This window comes from Suncus etruscus, chromosome 11, assembly GCF_024139225.1.
Source record: "Suncus etruscus isolate mSunEtr1 chromosome 11, mSunEtr1.pri.cur, whole genome shotgun sequence".
Classification (NCBI taxonomy): Eukaryota; Metazoa; Chordata; class Mammalia; order Eulipotyphla; family Soricidae; genus Suncus; species Suncus etruscus.
This window is the reverse complement of record NC_064858.1, coordinates 77,036,542-77,055,729: the sequence shown is the minus strand read 5'-3', so window position 1 is coordinate 77,055,729 and position 19,188 is coordinate 77,036,542. Positions and strand designations below refer to the sequence as shown.

The window sequence follows — 19,188 nt, the reverse complement described above, 5'->3', positions numbered from 1 at the left end:
AACAGGCATATAAAAAAGTGATATCACTTATTTTCAAGGAATGCAAATCAAAATGACAATGGGATACTACCTTACAATACCTATGAGAATGCCTACATCAAAAAGACTGGAAACAGGATGGGACTGGTTCAACCTCTGTGAAAAAGAATATGGAGAGTTTTAAAAAATATAAGAATAAAGCTTCCATATGATCTAGGGATTCCAATTTGATCTGTTCCAAGAACACAAAAAGTCTTATCCACGGAGATATATAGGATTTATGTACTTCCATCTTCAGTGCAGTGTTATTTAAAATAGTCAGTATTGGGCACTGGAAACAACCCAAGTGCCCAACAATAGATGATCAAGAAATTGTGGTTAATATAAATAATTGAATATTTCTCACTTAAAAGAAAAGTTGGGGTGGAGCAAAAGAAATAGACAGTACATAGATTAAGGTGCATACCCTCCATACAGCTGACCCTGGCCCAATCTCAGCACTACATGGTCCGTCAAAAAATTTCAGTGCACGGGGCCGGGAAGGTGGCGCTAGAGGTAAGGTGTCTGCCTTGCAAGCGCTAGCGTAGGATGGACCGCGGTTCGATCCCCCGGTGTCCCATATGGTCCCCCCCAAGCCAGGGGCGATTTCTGAGCGCATAGCCAGGAGTAGCCCCTGAGTGTCAAACCGGTGTGGCCCAAAAACCAAAAAAAAAAAAAAATTTCAGTGCTGTTCTGGAGGTCCCTGCATATGACTCAGTTAGCAGGTAATCCCAGGCACTGCAGAGTCTAAGAAACATCATAGCCTCAGGCACTGAACCCTGACTGGTCAAGAATTCCAGTAAGTGGAGCCTGTATCCCTTCTTAGAAGGTCCTTCCTGCCTCCCCTGCCCCCCAAAAAAGATGAAATCATGAAGCTCGCTGAAACTTGGATAGAACTAGAGGATATTGTGTTAAGTGAAATAAATCAAAGGGAGAACAAATGCCAGATGATTTCTCTCTGTTGTATATATATAAAATAAAACAAGAAAATAAACAATGAATAGTGAAAACTAATTCTTGATTCCATCAAAAGAGCTGAGCTTACCAAGTAAGGATGGGGATGGGTAGAGATAAAAATGTGGGTTGGATAATAATGAACCTGAGCATAGTGGTGGAGGAATATTGGCAGTGAAGGTAATGTAATTACATTTTATGCCTCGGGCATAAATATTAATATTATTTTAAACCATGTTGCTGCAAAATGTTTAATAAAATAATTCTAGTGAAAATTACTTGGTCTTACCCTGCATGTATCATATTTTCCATCTTCATCGCCTGCACAAAATGAACTATTAGGAACTATTCCCGCATAGCTAGTCACAGAATTGCAAATCGTTCGAGAAATATAATGAACTTGTGCCTCCTGTAAAATAGTTGTAATATTACCTATTAAAAAATCAAAAAATTATTTTGAATATTAGGCATTTTGAAATTATTTAGTGTTTACATTTAATAAGTTTAACAGATTTTAATGATTCCAAAGTGATTATTTCAACAATAAAGTAAAATTGTAAATGTATATGTACCTGTGTTGAATATCTGTACAATAGATGTATTTATACACGCCTATGAAGATTGTGGAAGAATGTTCATCAAAAGTGTATTTAGCTTACTCTAAGTTGTAGGAACTTCAGATGACTTTGTATTATCTTTGTTTAATGTATATCCTGAAGATCTTACAAAATGATCTTTCATTTTTACAAAATTAAGGTATATTAAAATTGGCAAGGATTAAACAGGTAAATGTTAAGATCTTTCTTAAGTTGCAAGTTGTGAATAATTATCACAAAATTTATAATGATGCTACCTTGAAGTATATAAATATAAAGATAAAAGAGATTTCAATTCATGTATGCCCAAAATTTCTTTCTTATTCCTGGACATAACATACCTTGGAGTAAGTGCTTCAAGGAAACCAGGGCCACACCCAATTATACACAGGGGATTATGCAAAGCTGGGGGCTGAATTCAGGACCTTGGGTGGGCAAGAAATACAGGTCAGTCCTTTATGTACCTCCCTGGCACCATAAAGTAGCTCTCTGTAACCAACAGGACAAACATAATACCTGACTCCAGGGCTGCACCTGACTCTAGGAATCATTATGGCTTCACTATCACCGGTTAATCTAAAGCTGCTATAACAGCAGTGTCTGATTCCATAGGCCACTGTAGTAATAAACTTTTCAGTAATTATTTCTTTTGGGTGCAGGTGAGTACATGGTTCAAGATATATAAACTTCTATTCACAGAATTTCATTCTACTAGCTACAATAAATCATCTAAGAGTAATCTAAGGGTATTCAAAGGTAATTTGGAATAGGCTGAAACCATTGAAAAAGGTCTCAAAATTCATTTCTTTACCTTTTGGAATTCAGGGACAATGTGGTGCCAGGAATCCACCTGGAGCTCCTGCATGTAAAATCTATGGTCTTACCTTTTTTGTTATCTCTCAGAGCCCTCCCCAGCATTTTTTAAACTGGAGCTACCAGTAAACCTATCCACTCTAATTGCATGAGTGTTCTTTAAGTGAAAATTAGCCTAAAGCCAGTTTCAACCTTAGGAGGACTGATAGCCTGAGATAACAGTCAGCATGCAGAAAAGATAGGAATAGTATAATAGGGAATATGTCATCAAGACATTCATATTTCTGAAATAAAGGCTTCTTAGAAGCTAGCCACATGGATGCAATTTATTAAAATAAAACAGCAATACTTGGGCTGGAGTAATCGTAGAAGGTAAGGTGCTTGTCCCAGAATCCCATATGGTACCAAGTACCACCAGGAGTGATGCCTAAGTACAGAGACAGATGTAACCCCTGAGCATTACCAAGTGTAGCCCCAAACCCAAAACCAAATATTTAAATAAACAAGCAAACAAAACACCACTGGGCCATAGAGATAGTACAATAGGTAAGGTGTTTAGCTTGCATGCAGCAAACCCAAGTTCAATCCCAACATTTCATATGGTCCACCAAGTACTGCCAGGAGTGATCCCTGAGCATAGAGACAAGAATAAGTCTTGAGTAGCACCAGCGCCAAGACCAAGATAAGTAAACAAATAAAGTATTATTGATCATGTAATAAAACATTATAACAGAGTATATAAGTTTTGGAATATAGTAACTAAATTGATATCTGAAGCTCAGCTATACTGTTTCCAATAATATATTTGTATAGGCCTTATAAAATACTGTGATGGGGGAGGTGAAGAGATAAGTCAAAAAACACATGGTGGGGCCAGAGAGATAGCATGGAGGTAAAGCATTTGCCTTGCATGTAGAAGGATGTTGGTTCAAATCTCGGCATCCCATATGGTCCCCCAAGCCTGCCAGGAGCAATTTATAAGCATAGAGCCAGGAGTAACCCTGATAGCTGCTGGGTGTGACGCAAAAACCAAAAAAAAGAAAAAAGAAAAAGAAAGGCACATGCTTTGCATGTTGATGCCTGAGTTTGATTCTTTAACATGTTGGGAGAGACCCTCCCACCCACCCAAGCATAGAGTTGAGTACTTTCCAACTCCAAACTAAAACAAAATAAGCAGGGAAAGGAAGGTATAGGAAGATAGTTAAAGTAGTAGAGCACATGAAAGGACCTGGATTTGATCTTGGTACAACATGTAATCCTAACCAATGAAAATCCAAGGGGTTCCTGAGCATTCCTGAAAGTGACCTCTATGAAAAAAAGTTAATACAGGGGAGTGGTGGAATAACTCAGTGGGAAGCATGCTTTGAAAGTGTAAGGCTGGGTATTCAATACTGAAGATGAACGTGAATCATGCATGATCCTAGCAACTCCTAGTCTATGATCACTGCAAAGGATTTTTGTTTTGGACTTTTTTTTTTAATATTTTATTTAGGGGCCAGAGAGATAGCACAGTGGTAAGGCATTTGCCTTAGGCGCAGAAGAATGGTGGTTCAAACCCCGGCATCCCATATGGTCCCCCAAGCCTGTCAGGAGCGATTTCTGAGCATGGAGCCAGGAGAAACCCGACCATTGCCGGGTGTGACCAAAAAAAAAAATTTTTTTTTATTTAAACACCTTGATTACAAATATAATTGTGGTTGGGTTTCAGTCATGTAAAGAACACCCCCCACCCCAATCACCAGTGCAATATTCCCATCACCAGCGTCCCAAATCTCCCTCCTCCTCACCCATCCCCCACCTGTACTCTAGACAGGCTTTCTACTTCCCTCATACATTCTCATTGTTAGGATAGTTCTCAATGTAGTTATTTCTCTAACTAAACTCATCACACTTTGTGGTGAACTTCATGAAGTGAGCTGTAACTTCCAGCTCTTCTCTTTTGTCTCTGAAAATTATTGCAAGAATGTATTTCATTTTTCTTAAAACCCATAGGTGGGTGAGACCATTCTGTTTCTATCTCTCTCCCTCTGACTTATTTCACTCAACATAATAGATTCCATGTACATCCATGTATAGGAAGGTTCCATGACATCATCTCTCCTGATGGCTGCATAATATTCCATTGTGTATATGTACCACAGTTTCTTTAGCCATTTATCTGTTGAAGGGCATATTAGTTGTTCCCAAGTCTTACTATAGTAAATAGAGCTGCATTGACTATAAGTGTAAGGAGGGGATTTTTGTATTGTATTTTTGTGTTCCTAGGGTATGTGGTATAGCTGGATCGTATGGGAACTAAATTTCCAGTTTTTGGAGCAATCGCCATATTGCTTTCCATAAAGGTTGGACTAGACAGCATTCCCACCAGCAGTGGATAAGAGTTCCTTTCTCTCCACATCCCTGCCAACACTGCTTGCTCTCATTCTGTGTGATGTGTGCCAATCTCTGTGGTGTGAGGTGGTACCTCATAGTTGCTTTGATTTGCATCTCCCTGATGATTAGTGATGTGGACCATTTTTTCATGTGCCTTTTGGCCATTTGTATTTTTTTTTGTCAAAATGCCAGTCCATTTCTTCTTCCCATTTTTTGATGGGATTAGATGGTTTCTTCTTGCAAAGTTCTGTCAGTGCCTTGTATATTTTTCAATATTAGCCCCTTATCTGATGGGTATTGGGTGAATAGTTTCTCCCACTCAGTGGGTGGCAATTGTATCCTGGGCACTATTTCCTTTGAGAAGCAGAAGCTTCTCAGCTTAATATATTCCCATCTGTTAATTTCTGCTTTCACTTGTTTGGAGAGTGCAGTTTCCTCCTTGAAGATGCCTTTAGTCTCAATGTCATGGAGTGTAATAGCTACGTTTTATATATATATATATATATATATATATATATATATATATATATATATATATATATATAGTTCTATATAACAAGGTATCAGGTCTGATATCAAGGTCTTTAATCCATTTGGATTTTACCTTCATACATGATGTTAGCTGGGGGTCTAAGTTTAATTTTTTGCAAGTGGCTAGCCAGTTGTGCCAATACCACTTGTTGAAGAGGTGTTCTTTGCTCCATTTAGGATATCTTGTTTGGTTCCTTTTATTGAACACTTTCTAATTCTATGATCTGCATCATTAAGCTATTCAGGTATGCCCCTTCTTCCTTCCTGATGTGTTTACAAAGCTATAAATTTTCCTCTCAGTACCACTTTTGCTGTGTCCCATAGGTTCTGATAGTTTGGGTCTTTATTGTCATTTGTTTCCAGGAAAGTTTTCATTTCCTCTTTGATTTCATCTCGGACTCACTGGTTGTTTACTAGTAGGCTGTTTAATTTCCAGGTATTAAGTTTTTCTTCTGTGTCCCTTTGTAGTTCACATATAATTTCAGAGCCTTGTGGTCAGCAAAGGTAGCCTGCAAAATTTCTATCCTCTTGATATTATGGAGGTATGTTTTATGTGCCAGCATGTAGTCTATCCTGGAGAATGACCCATGTACAATGGAGAAGAATGTGTATCCAGGTTTCTGGGGGTGGAGTATATATATATATATATATAATAATATATATATTAGGCCTCTTTCTTTCATTTCTCTTTTCAGGTCTAGTATATTTTTGTTGGGTTTCAGTCTGGTTGACCTATCAAGTGTTGACAAAGCCGTGTTGAAGTCTCCCACAATCATTGTGTTGTTATTGGTATCCTTTTTCAGATTTGTCAACAATTGCATTATATATTTTGCTGGTTCCTCAATCGATGCACATATGTTTAGGAGAGTGACTTCTTCCTGCTGTACATATTCCTTAATACAAAATGTGCATCTTTGTTCCTTACAATTTTTCTGAGTATAAAGTTTGCATCATCTGATATTAGTATGGTCACTCCAGCTTTTTTATGGGTGTTATTTGCTTGGATGATTTTCCTCCAGCCTTTTATCTTGAGTCTATGTTTGTTCTGACTATTTAGGTGTCTTTCTTGTAGGTAGCAGAAGGTTGGATTGAGTTTTTTGATCCATTTAGCCACTCTGTGTCTCTTAACGGGTGCATTTAGTCCATTGACATTAAGAAAAAGAATTGTCATGGAATTTAGTGCCATCTTTGTGTAGAACTTTGCTGTGTCTGTTGGTCAGACTTGTCTTAAAGTAGATCTTTCAGCTTTTCTTTTCAGGCTGGTTTTGAGTCTGTAAAGTTTCTGAGCTGTTGTGAAATTTCTGAGCTATCTGTGAAGCCACGTATACTTCCTTCAAACCTAAAAGTGAGTTTTGCTGGGTGCAGTATTATAGGCTCATTTATTTCATTCAGTTTTGTCACTATGTCCCACCACTGCCTTCTGGCCTTGAGTGTTTCTTGTGACAGGTCTGCAGTAAATCTCAAGGATGCTCCCTTGAATGTAATTTCCCTTTTTAATCTTGCTGCTTTCAGTATTCTGTCTCTATCTGTGGGATTCATCATTGTGAGTAGGATGTGTGTTGGGGTGTTTTTCCTGGGGTCTCTTTTAGCTGATACTCTTCGGGCATGCAGGATTTGGTCACATGTATTCTTTAGCTATGGCAGTTTCTCTTTAATAATGTTCTTGACCATTGATTCTTCCTGGAGATTTTCTTCCTGGGTCTCTGGGGACTCCACTGATTCCTAAGTTGTTTCTATTGAACTTATCAAAGATTTCTATTTTCATCTTTCACATTCTTTGAGTAATTTTTCCATTGTCTGATCATTTGCTTTAAGGCTTTTTTTCAATCTCTTCTGTTGTATGGAGCTGTTATGCATTGCATCTTCCAGCTCACTAATTCTATCCTCAGCTGCTGTTATCCTCCTGGAGAGGTTTTCCATTGACTCTTTCAATTCATCTACTAAGTTTTCAGACCTGTTATTTGACCTGTTATTTCAGTTTGGAATTTTCTAATTTCTGTCTTCATATTTTCCTCGTTCTTATTAGTGTTCTGTTCAACTCGATCTATGCTTTCTTTGAGTTCTGTGAATATCCTCCATATTTCTTCTCTAAACTCCATATCTGAGAGACTATCTAAGTGGTTGGCTGTTTTTGGGTCGTCAGAGTTGCCATCTTCATTCTCTATGCCTAATGTTGGCCTGTGTTGTTTCCCCAGTGTCACACTTCTATTGTTGGTTTTTCTACATGTTGTGGTGGAATTCATTGGCTAAATGATGTGCGTAGCCAAGTATCTTAGCAGAGTGGCCGCACTCCTCTGGCTCCACCCTTTGTGGGCAGGTCGACTCACCTCCAAGGAAGGGGAGCCCTCTGGCGATGAAGTCACACTGGATCAAATCTTAGGCCCAAGCAGGCAGAACAGGCAGAGAGGATAGTCAAAAGAGGTATATTGGCTCCATCCTTTGTGGGCGGGTGGATTCACCTCCAAGGAAGGGAGCCCTCCAGCGATGAAGCCACACTGGATCAAGTCTTAGGCCCAAGCAGGCAGAGCAGGCAGAGAGGACAGTCGAAAGAGCAAAGGATTTCTTGACTACAGCCCAGCCTTGTATATGTGAACACTTGCAACAAAGGGGCACAATCCCCAGAAAGCACTGCAAATAAAAGATATGCAAGTACCAAAGCCAGGAAGTGTGACTACTATGTGAGCATTGCAACTAATCTCTGATCTCCCTTGTGTTAGTCTAGTTAACATTACAACTAAAATGTGTAGTAACAAGCACCACAGCTGTGTGTGCATGTGTATAACCCCCATCCACTACAACAAAACAATACAGGAAAGGAGAGAGGGAATAATAAGATTATGCAGGGATTTTCAAAATGAAAGCAGAAAGAACCCAGAATTATATCTCTGTATCTGTCTCACTGGCCATTTAGAAAAAAATCAAAATTTAATATAGTGAGAGCAAAGCTTTATTTTTTTTATTTAAACAACTTTATTACATACATGATTGTGTTTGGGTTTCAGTCATGTAAAGAACACCACCCATCACCAGTGCAACATTCCCATCACCAATGTCCCAAATCTCCCTCCTCCCCACCCAACCTCCTCCTGTACTCTAGACAGGCTTTCTATTTCCCTCGTACATTCTCATTATTAGGATAGTTCAAAACATAGTTATTTCTCTAACTAAACTCATCCCTGTTTGTGGTGAGCTTCATGAGGTGGTGAGCTGTAACTCCCAGCTCTTTTCTCTTTCATGTCTGAAAGTTATTGCAAGAATGTCTTTCATTTTTCTTAAAAACCATAGATGAGTGAGACCATTCTGCATTTTTTTCTTTCTCTCTTTGACTTATTTCACTCAGCACAATAGATTCCATGTACATCCATGTATAGGAAAATTTCATGACTTAATCTCTCCTGACAGCTGCATAATATTCCATTGTGTATATGTACCACAGGTTTCTATATCCATTCATCTGTTGAAGGGTATCTTGGCTGTTTCCAGATTCTTGCTATGGTAAATAGTGCTGCAATGAATATAGGTGTAAGGAAGGGATTTTTGTATTGTATTTTTGTGTTCATAGGGTATATTCCTAGGAGTGGTATAGCTGGATCGTATGGAAGCTCGATTTCCAGTTTTTGGAGGAATCTCCATATTGCTTTCCATAAAGGTTGAACTAGACAGCATTCCCACCAGCAGTGGATAAGAGTTCCTTTTTCTCCACATCCTGCCAACACTGCTTATTCTCATTCTTTGTGATGTGTGCCAATCTCTGGGGTGTGAGGTGGTACCTCATAGTTGCTTTGATTTGCACCTCCCTGATGATTAGTGATGTGAAGCATTTTTTTCATGTGTCTTTTGGCCATTTGTATTTCTTTTTTGTCAAAGTGTCTGTCCATTTCTTCTTCCCATTTTTTGATGGAATTAGATGTTTTTTTCTTGTAAATTTCTGTCAGTGCCTTGTATATTTTGGAGATTAGCCCCTGGTCTGATGGGTATTGGGTGAATAGTTTCTCCCACTCAGTGGGGGCTCTTGTATCCTGGGCGCTATTTCTTTTGAGGTGCAGAAGCTTCTCAGTTTAATATATTCTGATCTGTTAATCTCTGCTTTCACTTGCTTGGAGAGTGCAGTTTCCTCTTTGAAGATGCCTTTAGTCTCAAAGTCCTGAAATGTTTTACCTACATGTTGTTCTATGCATCTTATGGTTTTGGGTCTGATATCGAGGTCTTTAATCCATTTGGATTTAACCTTCGTACATGATGATAGCTGGGGGACTAAGTTAAATTTTTTGCAAGTGGCTATCCAGTTGTGCCAACACCACTTGTTGAAGAGGCTTTCTTTGCTCCATTTAGAATTTCTTGATCCTTTATCAAAAATTAGGTGATTGTATGTCTGGGGAACATTTTCTGAGTATGCAAGCCTATTCCACTGATCTGAGATCCTGTCTTTATTTCAATACCATGCTGTTTTGATAACTACTGCTTTGCAGTACAGTTTAAAGTTGGGGAAAGTAATTCCTCCCATATTCTTTTTCCCAATGATTCCTTTAGCTATTCTAGGGTATTTATTGTTCCATATGAATTTCAAAAGTGCCTGATCCACTTCTTTGAAGACTGTCATGGGTATATTTAGAGGGATCGCATTAAATCTGTACAATGTGGGGCCGGAGAGATAGCATGGAGGTAAGGCGTTTACCTTTCATGCAGAAGGTCATCAGTTTGAATCCCGGCGTCCCATATGGTCCCCCGTGCATGCCAGGAGCAATTTCTGAGCACGGAGCCAGGAAAAACCCCTGAGCACTGCCGGGTGTGACCCAAAAACCACAAAAAAAAAAAAATCTGTACAATGCGTTGGGGAGTATTGCCATTTTAATGATGTTAATCCTGCCAATCCATGAGCAGGGTATGTGCTTCCATTTTCGCATGTCCTCTCTTATTTCTTGGAGCAGAGATTTATAGTTTTCTTTGTATAGGTCCTTCACATTTTTAGTCAAGTTGATTCCAAGATATTTGAGTTTGTGTGGTACTAATATGAATGGGGTTGTTTTCTTAATGTCCATTTCTTCCTTATTACTATTGGTATATAGAAAGGCCATTGATTCTTGTGTATTTATTTTGTAGCCTGACACCTTGCTATATGAGTCTATTGTTTCTAGAAGCTTTTTCGTAGAGACTTTAGGGTTTTCTATCATGTCATCTGCAAAGTGAGAGCTTGACTTCTTCCTTTCCTATCTGGATTCCCTTGATATTTTTTTCTTCCCTAATCGCTATAGCAAGTACTTCCAGTGCTATGTTGAATAGGAGTGGTGAGAGAGGACAGCCTTGTCTTGTGCAAGAATTTACAGGAAAAGCTTTCAGTTTTTCTCCATTGAGGATAATATTTGCCTCTGGCTTGTGGTAGATGGCCTTAACTATATTGAAAAAGGTTCCTTCCATTCCCATCTTGCTGAGAGTTTTGATCAAGAATGGGTGTTGGACCTTATGAAAAGCTTTCTCTGTGTCTATTGATATGATCATGTGATTTCTATTTTTCTTGTTGATGTTGTGTATTATGTTGATAGATTTACAGATATTAAACCAGCTTTGCATTTCTGAGATGAAACCTACTTGATCATAGTGGATGATCTTCTTAATGAGGCATTGAATCCTATTTACCAGGATTTTGTTGAGGATCTTTGCATCTGTATTCATCAGCAATATTGGTCTGTAATTTTTTTTTGGAAGCATCTCTGTCTGGTTTAGGTATCAAGGTGATGTTGGCTTCATAAAAGCTATTTGTAAGTTTTCCTGTTTTTTCCATTTCATGAAAGTATCTTGCCAGGATTGGTAGAAGTTCCCCTTGAAGGTTTGAAAGAATTCATTAGTAAATCCATCTGGGCCTGGGCTTTTGTTTTTGGGCAGACATTTGATTACTGTCTTAATTTCCTCAATAGTGATGGGTTGTTTAGATATGCTACATCCTCTTTATTCAACCATGGAAGATTATAAGAGTCCAAAAATGTATCCATTTCTTCCAGGTTTTCATTTTTACTGGCATAGAGTTTCTCAAAGTAGTTTCTGATTACCCTTTGGATCACTACCATATTAGTAGTGATCTCTCCTTTTTCATTCCTAATATGAGTTATCAAGTTTCTCTCTCTCTTTCTTTGTTAGTTTTGCCAGTGGTCTATCAATCTTGTTTATTTTTTCAAAGAACCATTTCTGCTTTCGTTGATATTTTGGATTGTTTTTTGGGTTTCCACTTCATTGATTTCTGCTCTCAGCTTTGTTATTTCCTTCTGTTTCCCTATTTTTGGATACTTTTGTTGAGTACTTTCTAATTCTATGAGCTGTGTCATTAAGCTATTCAGGTATGCTCCTTCTTCTTTCCTGATGTGTGCTTGCAAAGCTATAAATTTTCCTCTCAGTACCGCTTTTGCTGTGTCCCATAGGTTCTGATAGTTTGTGTCTCCATTGTCATTTGTTTTCAGGTTTTGATTTCCTTTTTGATTTCATCTCGGACCCACTGGTTATTCAGTATTAGGCTGTGGAACTTCCAGGTATTAAAGTTTTTCTTCTGTGTCCCTTTGTGGTTCACATATAATTTCAGGGCCTGTGGTCAGCGAAGGTAGCCTGCAAAATTTCTATCCTCCTCTGGGGCCGGGCGGTGGCGCTAGAGGTAAGGTGCCTGCCTTGCCTGCGCTAGCCTAGGACAGACCGCAGTTCGATCCCCTGGCGTTCCATATGGTCCCCCAAGCCAGGAGCGACTTCTGAGCGCATAGCCAGGAGTAACCCCTGAGCATCATGGGTGTGGCCCAAAAACCAAAAAAAAAAAAAAAAAAAATCGATCCTCTTGCTATTATGGAGGTATGTTTTATGTGTTGGCATGTAGTCTATCCTGGAGAATGTCCCATGTACATTAGAGAAGAATGTGTATCCAGGCTTCTGGGGGTGGAGTGTCCTGTATATATCTACTAGGCCTCTTTCTTCCATTTCTCTTTTCAGATCTAGTATATTCTTGTTGGGTTTCAGTCTGGTTGACCTGTCAAATGTTGACAATGCCGTGTTGAGGTCTCCCACAATTATTGTGTTGTTATTGATATTATTTTTCAGATTTGTCAACAATTTTATTAAATATTTTGCTGGCCCCTCATTCAGTGCATATATGTTTAGAAGAGTAATTTCTTCCTGCTGTACGTATCCCTTGATTAATACAAAATGTCCATCTTTGTCCCTTAAAACTATCCAAAGTATAAAGTTTGCATCATCTGATATTAGTATGGGCACTCCAGTTTTTTTATGGGTGTTGTTTGCTTGGATAATTTTCCTCCAGTCTTTTATTTTGAGTCTATGTTTGTTCTGACTATTCAGGTGCATTTCTTGTAGGCAGAAGAAGGTTGGATTGAGTTTTTTGATCCATTTAGCCACTCTGTGTCTCTTAACTGGTGCATTTAGTTCATTGACATTGAGAGAAAGAATTGTCCTGGGAGTTAGTGCCATCTTTATGTCGAAGTTTGGTGTGTCTGTTGGTCAGTCTTGTCTTAAAGTAGGCCATTCAGTTTTTCTTTTAAGAATGGTTTTGAGTCTGTAAAGTTTCTGAGCTGTTGTTTGTCTGTGAAACCATGTATTATTCCTTCAAACCTGAAAGTGAGTTTTGCTGGGTGCAGTATTCTAGGCGAAGCATTTATTTCATTGATTTTTGTCACTATGTCCCACCACTGCCTTCTGGCCTTGAGTGTTTCTGGTGGCAGGTCTGCAGTAAATCAAGAATGTTCCCTTGAATGTAATTTCTCTTTTCGATCTTGCTGCTTTCAGAATTCTGTCTCTATCTGTGGGATTCGTCATTGTGACTAGGATGTGTGTTGGGGTGTTTTTTCTGGGGTCTCTTTTAGTTGGTATTCTTCGGGCATGCAGGATTTGGTCACATATATTCTTTAGCTATGGCAGTTCCTCTTTAATGTTCTTGACCGTTGGTTCTTCCTGAAGATTTTCTTCCTGGGTTCTGGGACTCCAATGATTCTTAAGTTGTTTCTGTTGAGCTTATCATAGACTTCTATTTTCATCTGTTCCCATTCTTTGAGTAATTTTTCCATTGTTTGATCATTTGCTTTAAGGCTTTTTTCCAATGTCTTCTGCTGTATGGAATTGTTATTCATCTCATCTTCCAGTGTATTAATTCTATCCTCAGCTGCTGTTAACACATGGGAAAGCTCAACCATGTTTTTCTTCAATTCATCTACTGAGTTTTTCAGACCTGTTTTTTGACCTGAAATTTCAGTTTGGAGTTTTCTGATTTCTATCTTTATATTCTCTTGATTCTTATTAGTGTTTTCTTCTATACTTTCTTTGAGTTCTTTGAACATCTTCCATATTGCGACTCTAAACTCCTTATCTAAGAGACTGACTAGTTGGTTGGTCATGTTCAAGTCATCAGAGTTGCCATCGTCATTCTCTATGTCTGGCGCTGGTCTGCGTTGTTTCCCCATTGTCATGCTTGTATTGTGGGTTTTTCTACGTGTTTTGGTTGTATTCATTGGCTAAATGATGTGCACGGCTGGGAAGTGAAGCAGAGCGGCCAAGCTCCTCTGGCTCCACCCTTTCTGGGCTTATAAACTCACCTCCAGGGAAGGCTCCAGGGAAGGTGAGCCATCCGCAGATGAGCCACACACAGGATGAAATCAGGCCAAAAAATGGAGCACAGCACAGAAAACAGGCAGATAGGGGTGCTGGCATCTGCGTTCCAGCAGAGTACCACAAAGTTTTATTTCTAAATGGCAACTCCTCCAACATAGTTTTTTTTTTTTTATAAGAGTTTGTAAGTTATTCTTGAATCTTTTAGCTTATCATCTCAAAATTCATGTCAGGTTTTATCATTCCCTGTTTTCAGTTACTCAGCTGGAATTGACGGCTTTGATAATGAGTCTTTCAAGTCAAGAAAAAAGTATACCATTTAACTTACTTAAGTATTCTTAAATATTTTTAGAAATGTTTTAGGAAGTCGGTGATGTAACTCATTGACAGTGAACTTTTCTTGTAATTGTAAGAACCTAGGTTTGAAACTGGCATTATCCCCTAACTAAAAATTATAACTAAGATATGTTTTTTATTTTTATAAATATCTGTACTATTTTCTTATATGTATTTCTAGATATGTAATAATTTGTTGTTATATATGTCAACTTCATTTTCCAATATTTTATGAGGAAGTCTCAAATACAAAAATCAAATATTGTCTCAATGAACTTCCACATGTAAATACCTGCTACATAACTTTATTTTATCTACTGTTTCTTTAAGCCATTTACTCTGATAACTATTTATTTAGATATAATTTCAAAATTATATAAAAACAAGCAATAATAGTACAAAGAACTAGAAGTACCCTTTACTCAAAGCCACCAATTGTTTTCTTTTTCTCATATCTGCATTATCTCTGTGGTTCAGAATCATATGAGTGAACAGAAATATTGTTCTGTTCCTTATATCCTTAAATTCATGTGCATTTTTAACAACAAATATTTTTGTTTGTTTTGTTTTGATTTTTTTTAGCTACATCCAGCAATTCTCAGTGTTTTCTCCTGTTTCTACACTCAGGGATCATTCAAGGGACCATATGAATTGGTCATATTGAACCTAGATTAGTTTAATGTAATGCAAGCACCCTACTCATTGTACTATCTCTCTGGCTCCACAACAATGACATTTTTATGCAATCACAGTATAATTATTCAATTCTCATTTAAGCTTTAAATATCATTATATTTCTAGTTTTTTTCCTTTCCTTTTCTTTTTTTGGTTATTTTGAGTCACATCCATTGACCTCAGGGGTTATTCCTGGCTTTGCGCTCAGAAATCTCCTGGCTTGGGGCACCATATGGGATGCCAGGGATCAAACCCATGTCCATCATGGGTCAGCCATGTGTAAGGCAAACTCTCTACCACTGTGCTACCATTCTGGCCCTCTAGTTATTTTTCTATTATTGATTTATAGTTTAATTCTAATGCTATGAAATCATACAAAAGTTCCTTTTATATTTGGGTTATTTAGCTTTGCATAATAAAGCTGTAGCATGTACTTTATGTTTTTATTAATAGATAACATTTCGTTATAGAAATATTTTATTTATTTTATTTTATTTATTAAACATATAATTATCCTTTTACAGGTGTTCTTTTTATTAACTACTTTATTTAAATAACTTGGTTATAAAGTTGTTCATGATTGAGTTTCAATCATACAATATAAACCACCATTCACTGTTGCACATTTCCCACCACCAATGTCCACAGTTTCCCTCCCAACCTCCCCCATACCTGCCTCTGGGGTAGATATTTTATTTCTCTCTTTTTTCCTTTTGACACTGTGATTTGCTCTCTTGTTCATAAAGGGGTACCATGCATATTACTTTATCACCTTTCAGCACCCAGTTCCTGTCCAGAGTGATCAATTCTAATTATCACTGACCTAGTGGACCCTTCTCTACTCTAACAGCATTCCCCACTCTTTGTGGCAAGATTCCTACCATGGACTGATACTCCTTGCCCTTGTTTCTATTATCTCTGGATATTATAATCATACTATCTTTTTCTCCTTATATCCACAAGTGAGTGAATTATTACATGTTTGTTCCCTCTGACTTATTTTTTATTTGGCTCAATATTCTCCATATCCATTCATGTATAAGCAAGCTTAATGTCTTCAATTTTCCTAATAGATGCATAGTATTTTATGCTGTAGATGTTTCACAGTTTCTTTAGCAACCCATCTGTTCTCAACACGTGTTGTTCCCAGATTCTGGCCATTGTAAATAATGCTGGGATAAACACTGGAATGTTAAGCATGGTTTTGGGTTCTTTGGGTATATCCTTAGGAGTAGTAGTGATGAATCATATGGAAGCTCAAATTCTATTTTTTTGAGTAACCGCCATATTGTTTTCCAAAAAGGCTAGGCCAGTCCTCATTCCAACCAGCACTGAATGTTCCTTTCTCCTCAACACTGAGCCAGCACTGGTTGTTCTTGTTCTTTGTGATGTGTGTCATTCTCTTTAGCATGAAACAATATCTCATTGGTTTTTTGATTTGTATCTCCCTGATGATTAGTTATGTGAAGCATCTTTTCATGTGCCTTTTGGCCATCTGTATTTCTTCTTTGTGGAAATGTCTGTTCATTTCTTCAGCCCATTTTTGATGGAGTTAGATGGCTTTTTTTTCTTGCTAAGTTCTATCAGTGTCTTGTATATCTTAGACATTAACTCCTTATCTGATGCATGAATAGTCTCTCTCATTCAGTGGGTAGTCTTTGTATCTTAGTCATCATTTCCTTTGAGGTGCAGAAACTTCTCAGTTTAATGTAGTCACATCTGTTTATCTCTGCTTCCACTTAGTTGGCCAGTGGTGTTTCTTGAAGATGTCATGGAATGACATGCCTACATCTTCCTCTATGTACATATGGTTTCAGGTCTAATATGAAAATGGGTATAACCCATTTTGATTTGAACTTTGTGCATAGTGTTAAGGAAAGATCTGAGTTCACTTTTTTTTTGCATGTAGTTGACCAGTTTTCCAATATCATGTGTTGAAGAGGCTTTCCTTGCTCCACTTTGTACTTCTTGCCCTTTTATCAAAGATTAAATTATAAACCTGGGGATCAGTCTTAGAATACATAAGTCTATTTCCTTGATCTGAGGGTCTATTCCAGTACTATATTGAATAAATGTGGCAAAAGCGGACAACCTTGTCTGTGTCAGATTTCAGAGGAAAATCTTTTAGTCTTTTCTTATTGCAAATAATGTTTGCCATGAGCTTGTGGTAAATGGCTTTGGCTTAAATTCCCCTTCTTGTTGAGCTTTTTTTATATATTGGTATCATGTTGATTTGATGTATTATATTTATTGACTTGTAGATGTTAAACAACCCTTGCATCTCTGGAATAAATCCTACCTGGTTATGCTGTATAACATTTTGATGAGTTGTTGGATTCTATTTGATAGGATTTTGTTTGAGGATCTTTGCATCTGTGTTAATCAAACATATTGGTCTGTAGTTCTCTTTTGGGGGGCATCTCTGTCTGCTTTCGGTATCAGGATGATGTTAGCTTTGTAAAAACTATTTAGGAGTGTTTCTGTTTCTTCAAATTCCTGGAGAAACCGGAAAAGGACTGAAAGTGCTCTTTAAAGGTTTGAAAGAATTCACTAGGGCCGAGAAGGTGGCGCTAGAGGTAAGGTGTCTGCCTTGCAAGCGCTAGCATAGGACGGACCTCGGTTCGATCCCCTGGCATCCCATATGGTCCCCCCAAGCCAGGGGCGATTTCTGAGCGCATAGCCAGTAGTAACCCCTGAGCATCAAACGGGTGTGGCCCAAAAACAAAAAAAAAAAAAAAAAAAAGAAAGAATTCACTAGTGAATCCATCAGGGCCTGGGCTTTTGTTTTTGAGAATACTATTGATTACCATTTTAACCTCTCAATAGTGAAAAGTCTGTTCAGATATGCCAGATCATTTTGGTTCAATCTTAAGACATAATAGGATTCCAAGAATTTGTCCATTTCTTCCAGGTTCTATTGTTTTCTGGCATCAAGTTTCTCAAAGTAATCTCTAATTAACCTTTAAATTTCTGTAGTATCTGTACTAATCTCCTCTAAATTTCTAAATTGATTTATTAAGTTTCTCTCTCTCCCTTTCTTTATGAGTTTTACTAACAGTTTATCAATCTTGTTTATTTTTTTAAAGAACCAACTCAATTTCATTGATCTTTTGGATTGCTTTTTGGTTTCAAATTCATTAATTTCTGTTCAAAGCTTTATTATCTCCTATCCATTTAGATCACTTTCCAGTTTTATATGCTATGCCATTAAATAATTAAAAGTGTAATTTCCTTTTCTGATCTTGCTGCTTTTAGTATTCTATTTCTATGTGTGGTATTTATCATTGTGAGTAGGATGTGTCTTGAGGTGCTTTTCTTTAGCTCTCTTTTAGCTGGTATTCTTCAGGCATGCAGGATTTGGTTGCATGCAGTCTTTAGATCTGGGAGTTTCTCTGCAATGAGAGACTGCTGATTTTTGACTGCTGGTTCTTCATGGGGATTTTCTTCCTCTGGGACTCCAATGATTGTTATGTTGTTTCTGTTGAGTTTATCGCAGACTTATATTTTCATCTGTTCACATTCTTTAAGGATTTTTTCCATAATCTGAGTTTTTTGTTTTAAGATTCTTTTCCAACCTCTTCTGTTGTATGGGGTTGTTATACATCTCATCTTCCAGATCATTTATTCTGTCCTCAGCCACTATTACTCTGCTGGAGAGGCTTTCCTGTGAGATTTTCATTTTGCGAACCAAGTTTTTCAGTCCTGTTATATCACTTTGAAGTTTTCTTATTTCTATTTTCATATCCTCTTGATTCTTATTTGTGGTTCATTCAGTTCGATTCATGGTTTATGTTCTTTGGGAATTCTTCAGATTTCCTCTCGAGTCTTTATTGGAGAGTCTGTATAGGTAGTCAGCACTTTCCGGATCATCAGAACTGCCATCTTCATTCTCTATATATGGTGGAGACCCGCAGAGATTTCCTCATTGTGTCTTTTGCATTGTGATGTTTTCTAATGTTGTGCTGAGGTTCATTAACTAGAAGATATGTTCAGGGTTACAGGGGTCAGGGAGGGAACTCACCACACCACTGTTCAGCCCTCCTGCTGGTTCCCTTTAGGGTTGTAGGCCAGGTGCCTGCTGCTTGCCATCTCTGGGATTCTGGGGGAGTTTGATGCCTGTTGTCTTTGTTTTTGGTATCAAACATAAAAATTATTGGAAGACTAACGTCAAACAATTTTTGCTAATGTTTTATTCTATGAAGTTTTATGTTTTTCTTCTATGATTTTAGACCTTTGCTCAATCCATTTTGAATTAGTTCTATTTGTTTGATTTTTTTTTTTTTTTTTTTTTTTTTGCTTGGGG

General features: G+C 37.8%; 1 protein-coding gene across 1 annotated transcript in view; it reads right to left on the bottom strand.

Moving 5' to 3' along the window:
* The window catches only part of TMPRSS12 (transmembrane serine protease 12), a 60,458-nt gene that overhangs the window by 24,234 nt on the left and 17,036 nt on the right, over positions 1-19,188 (bottom strand). The window contains exon 4 of the mRNA XM_049782967.1: positions 1,262-1,404. Within this exon, the coding sequence (XP_049638924.1) occupies positions 1,262-1,404 (143 nt within the window). The remainder of the gene's footprint in view (positions 1-1,261; positions 1,405-19,188) is intronic.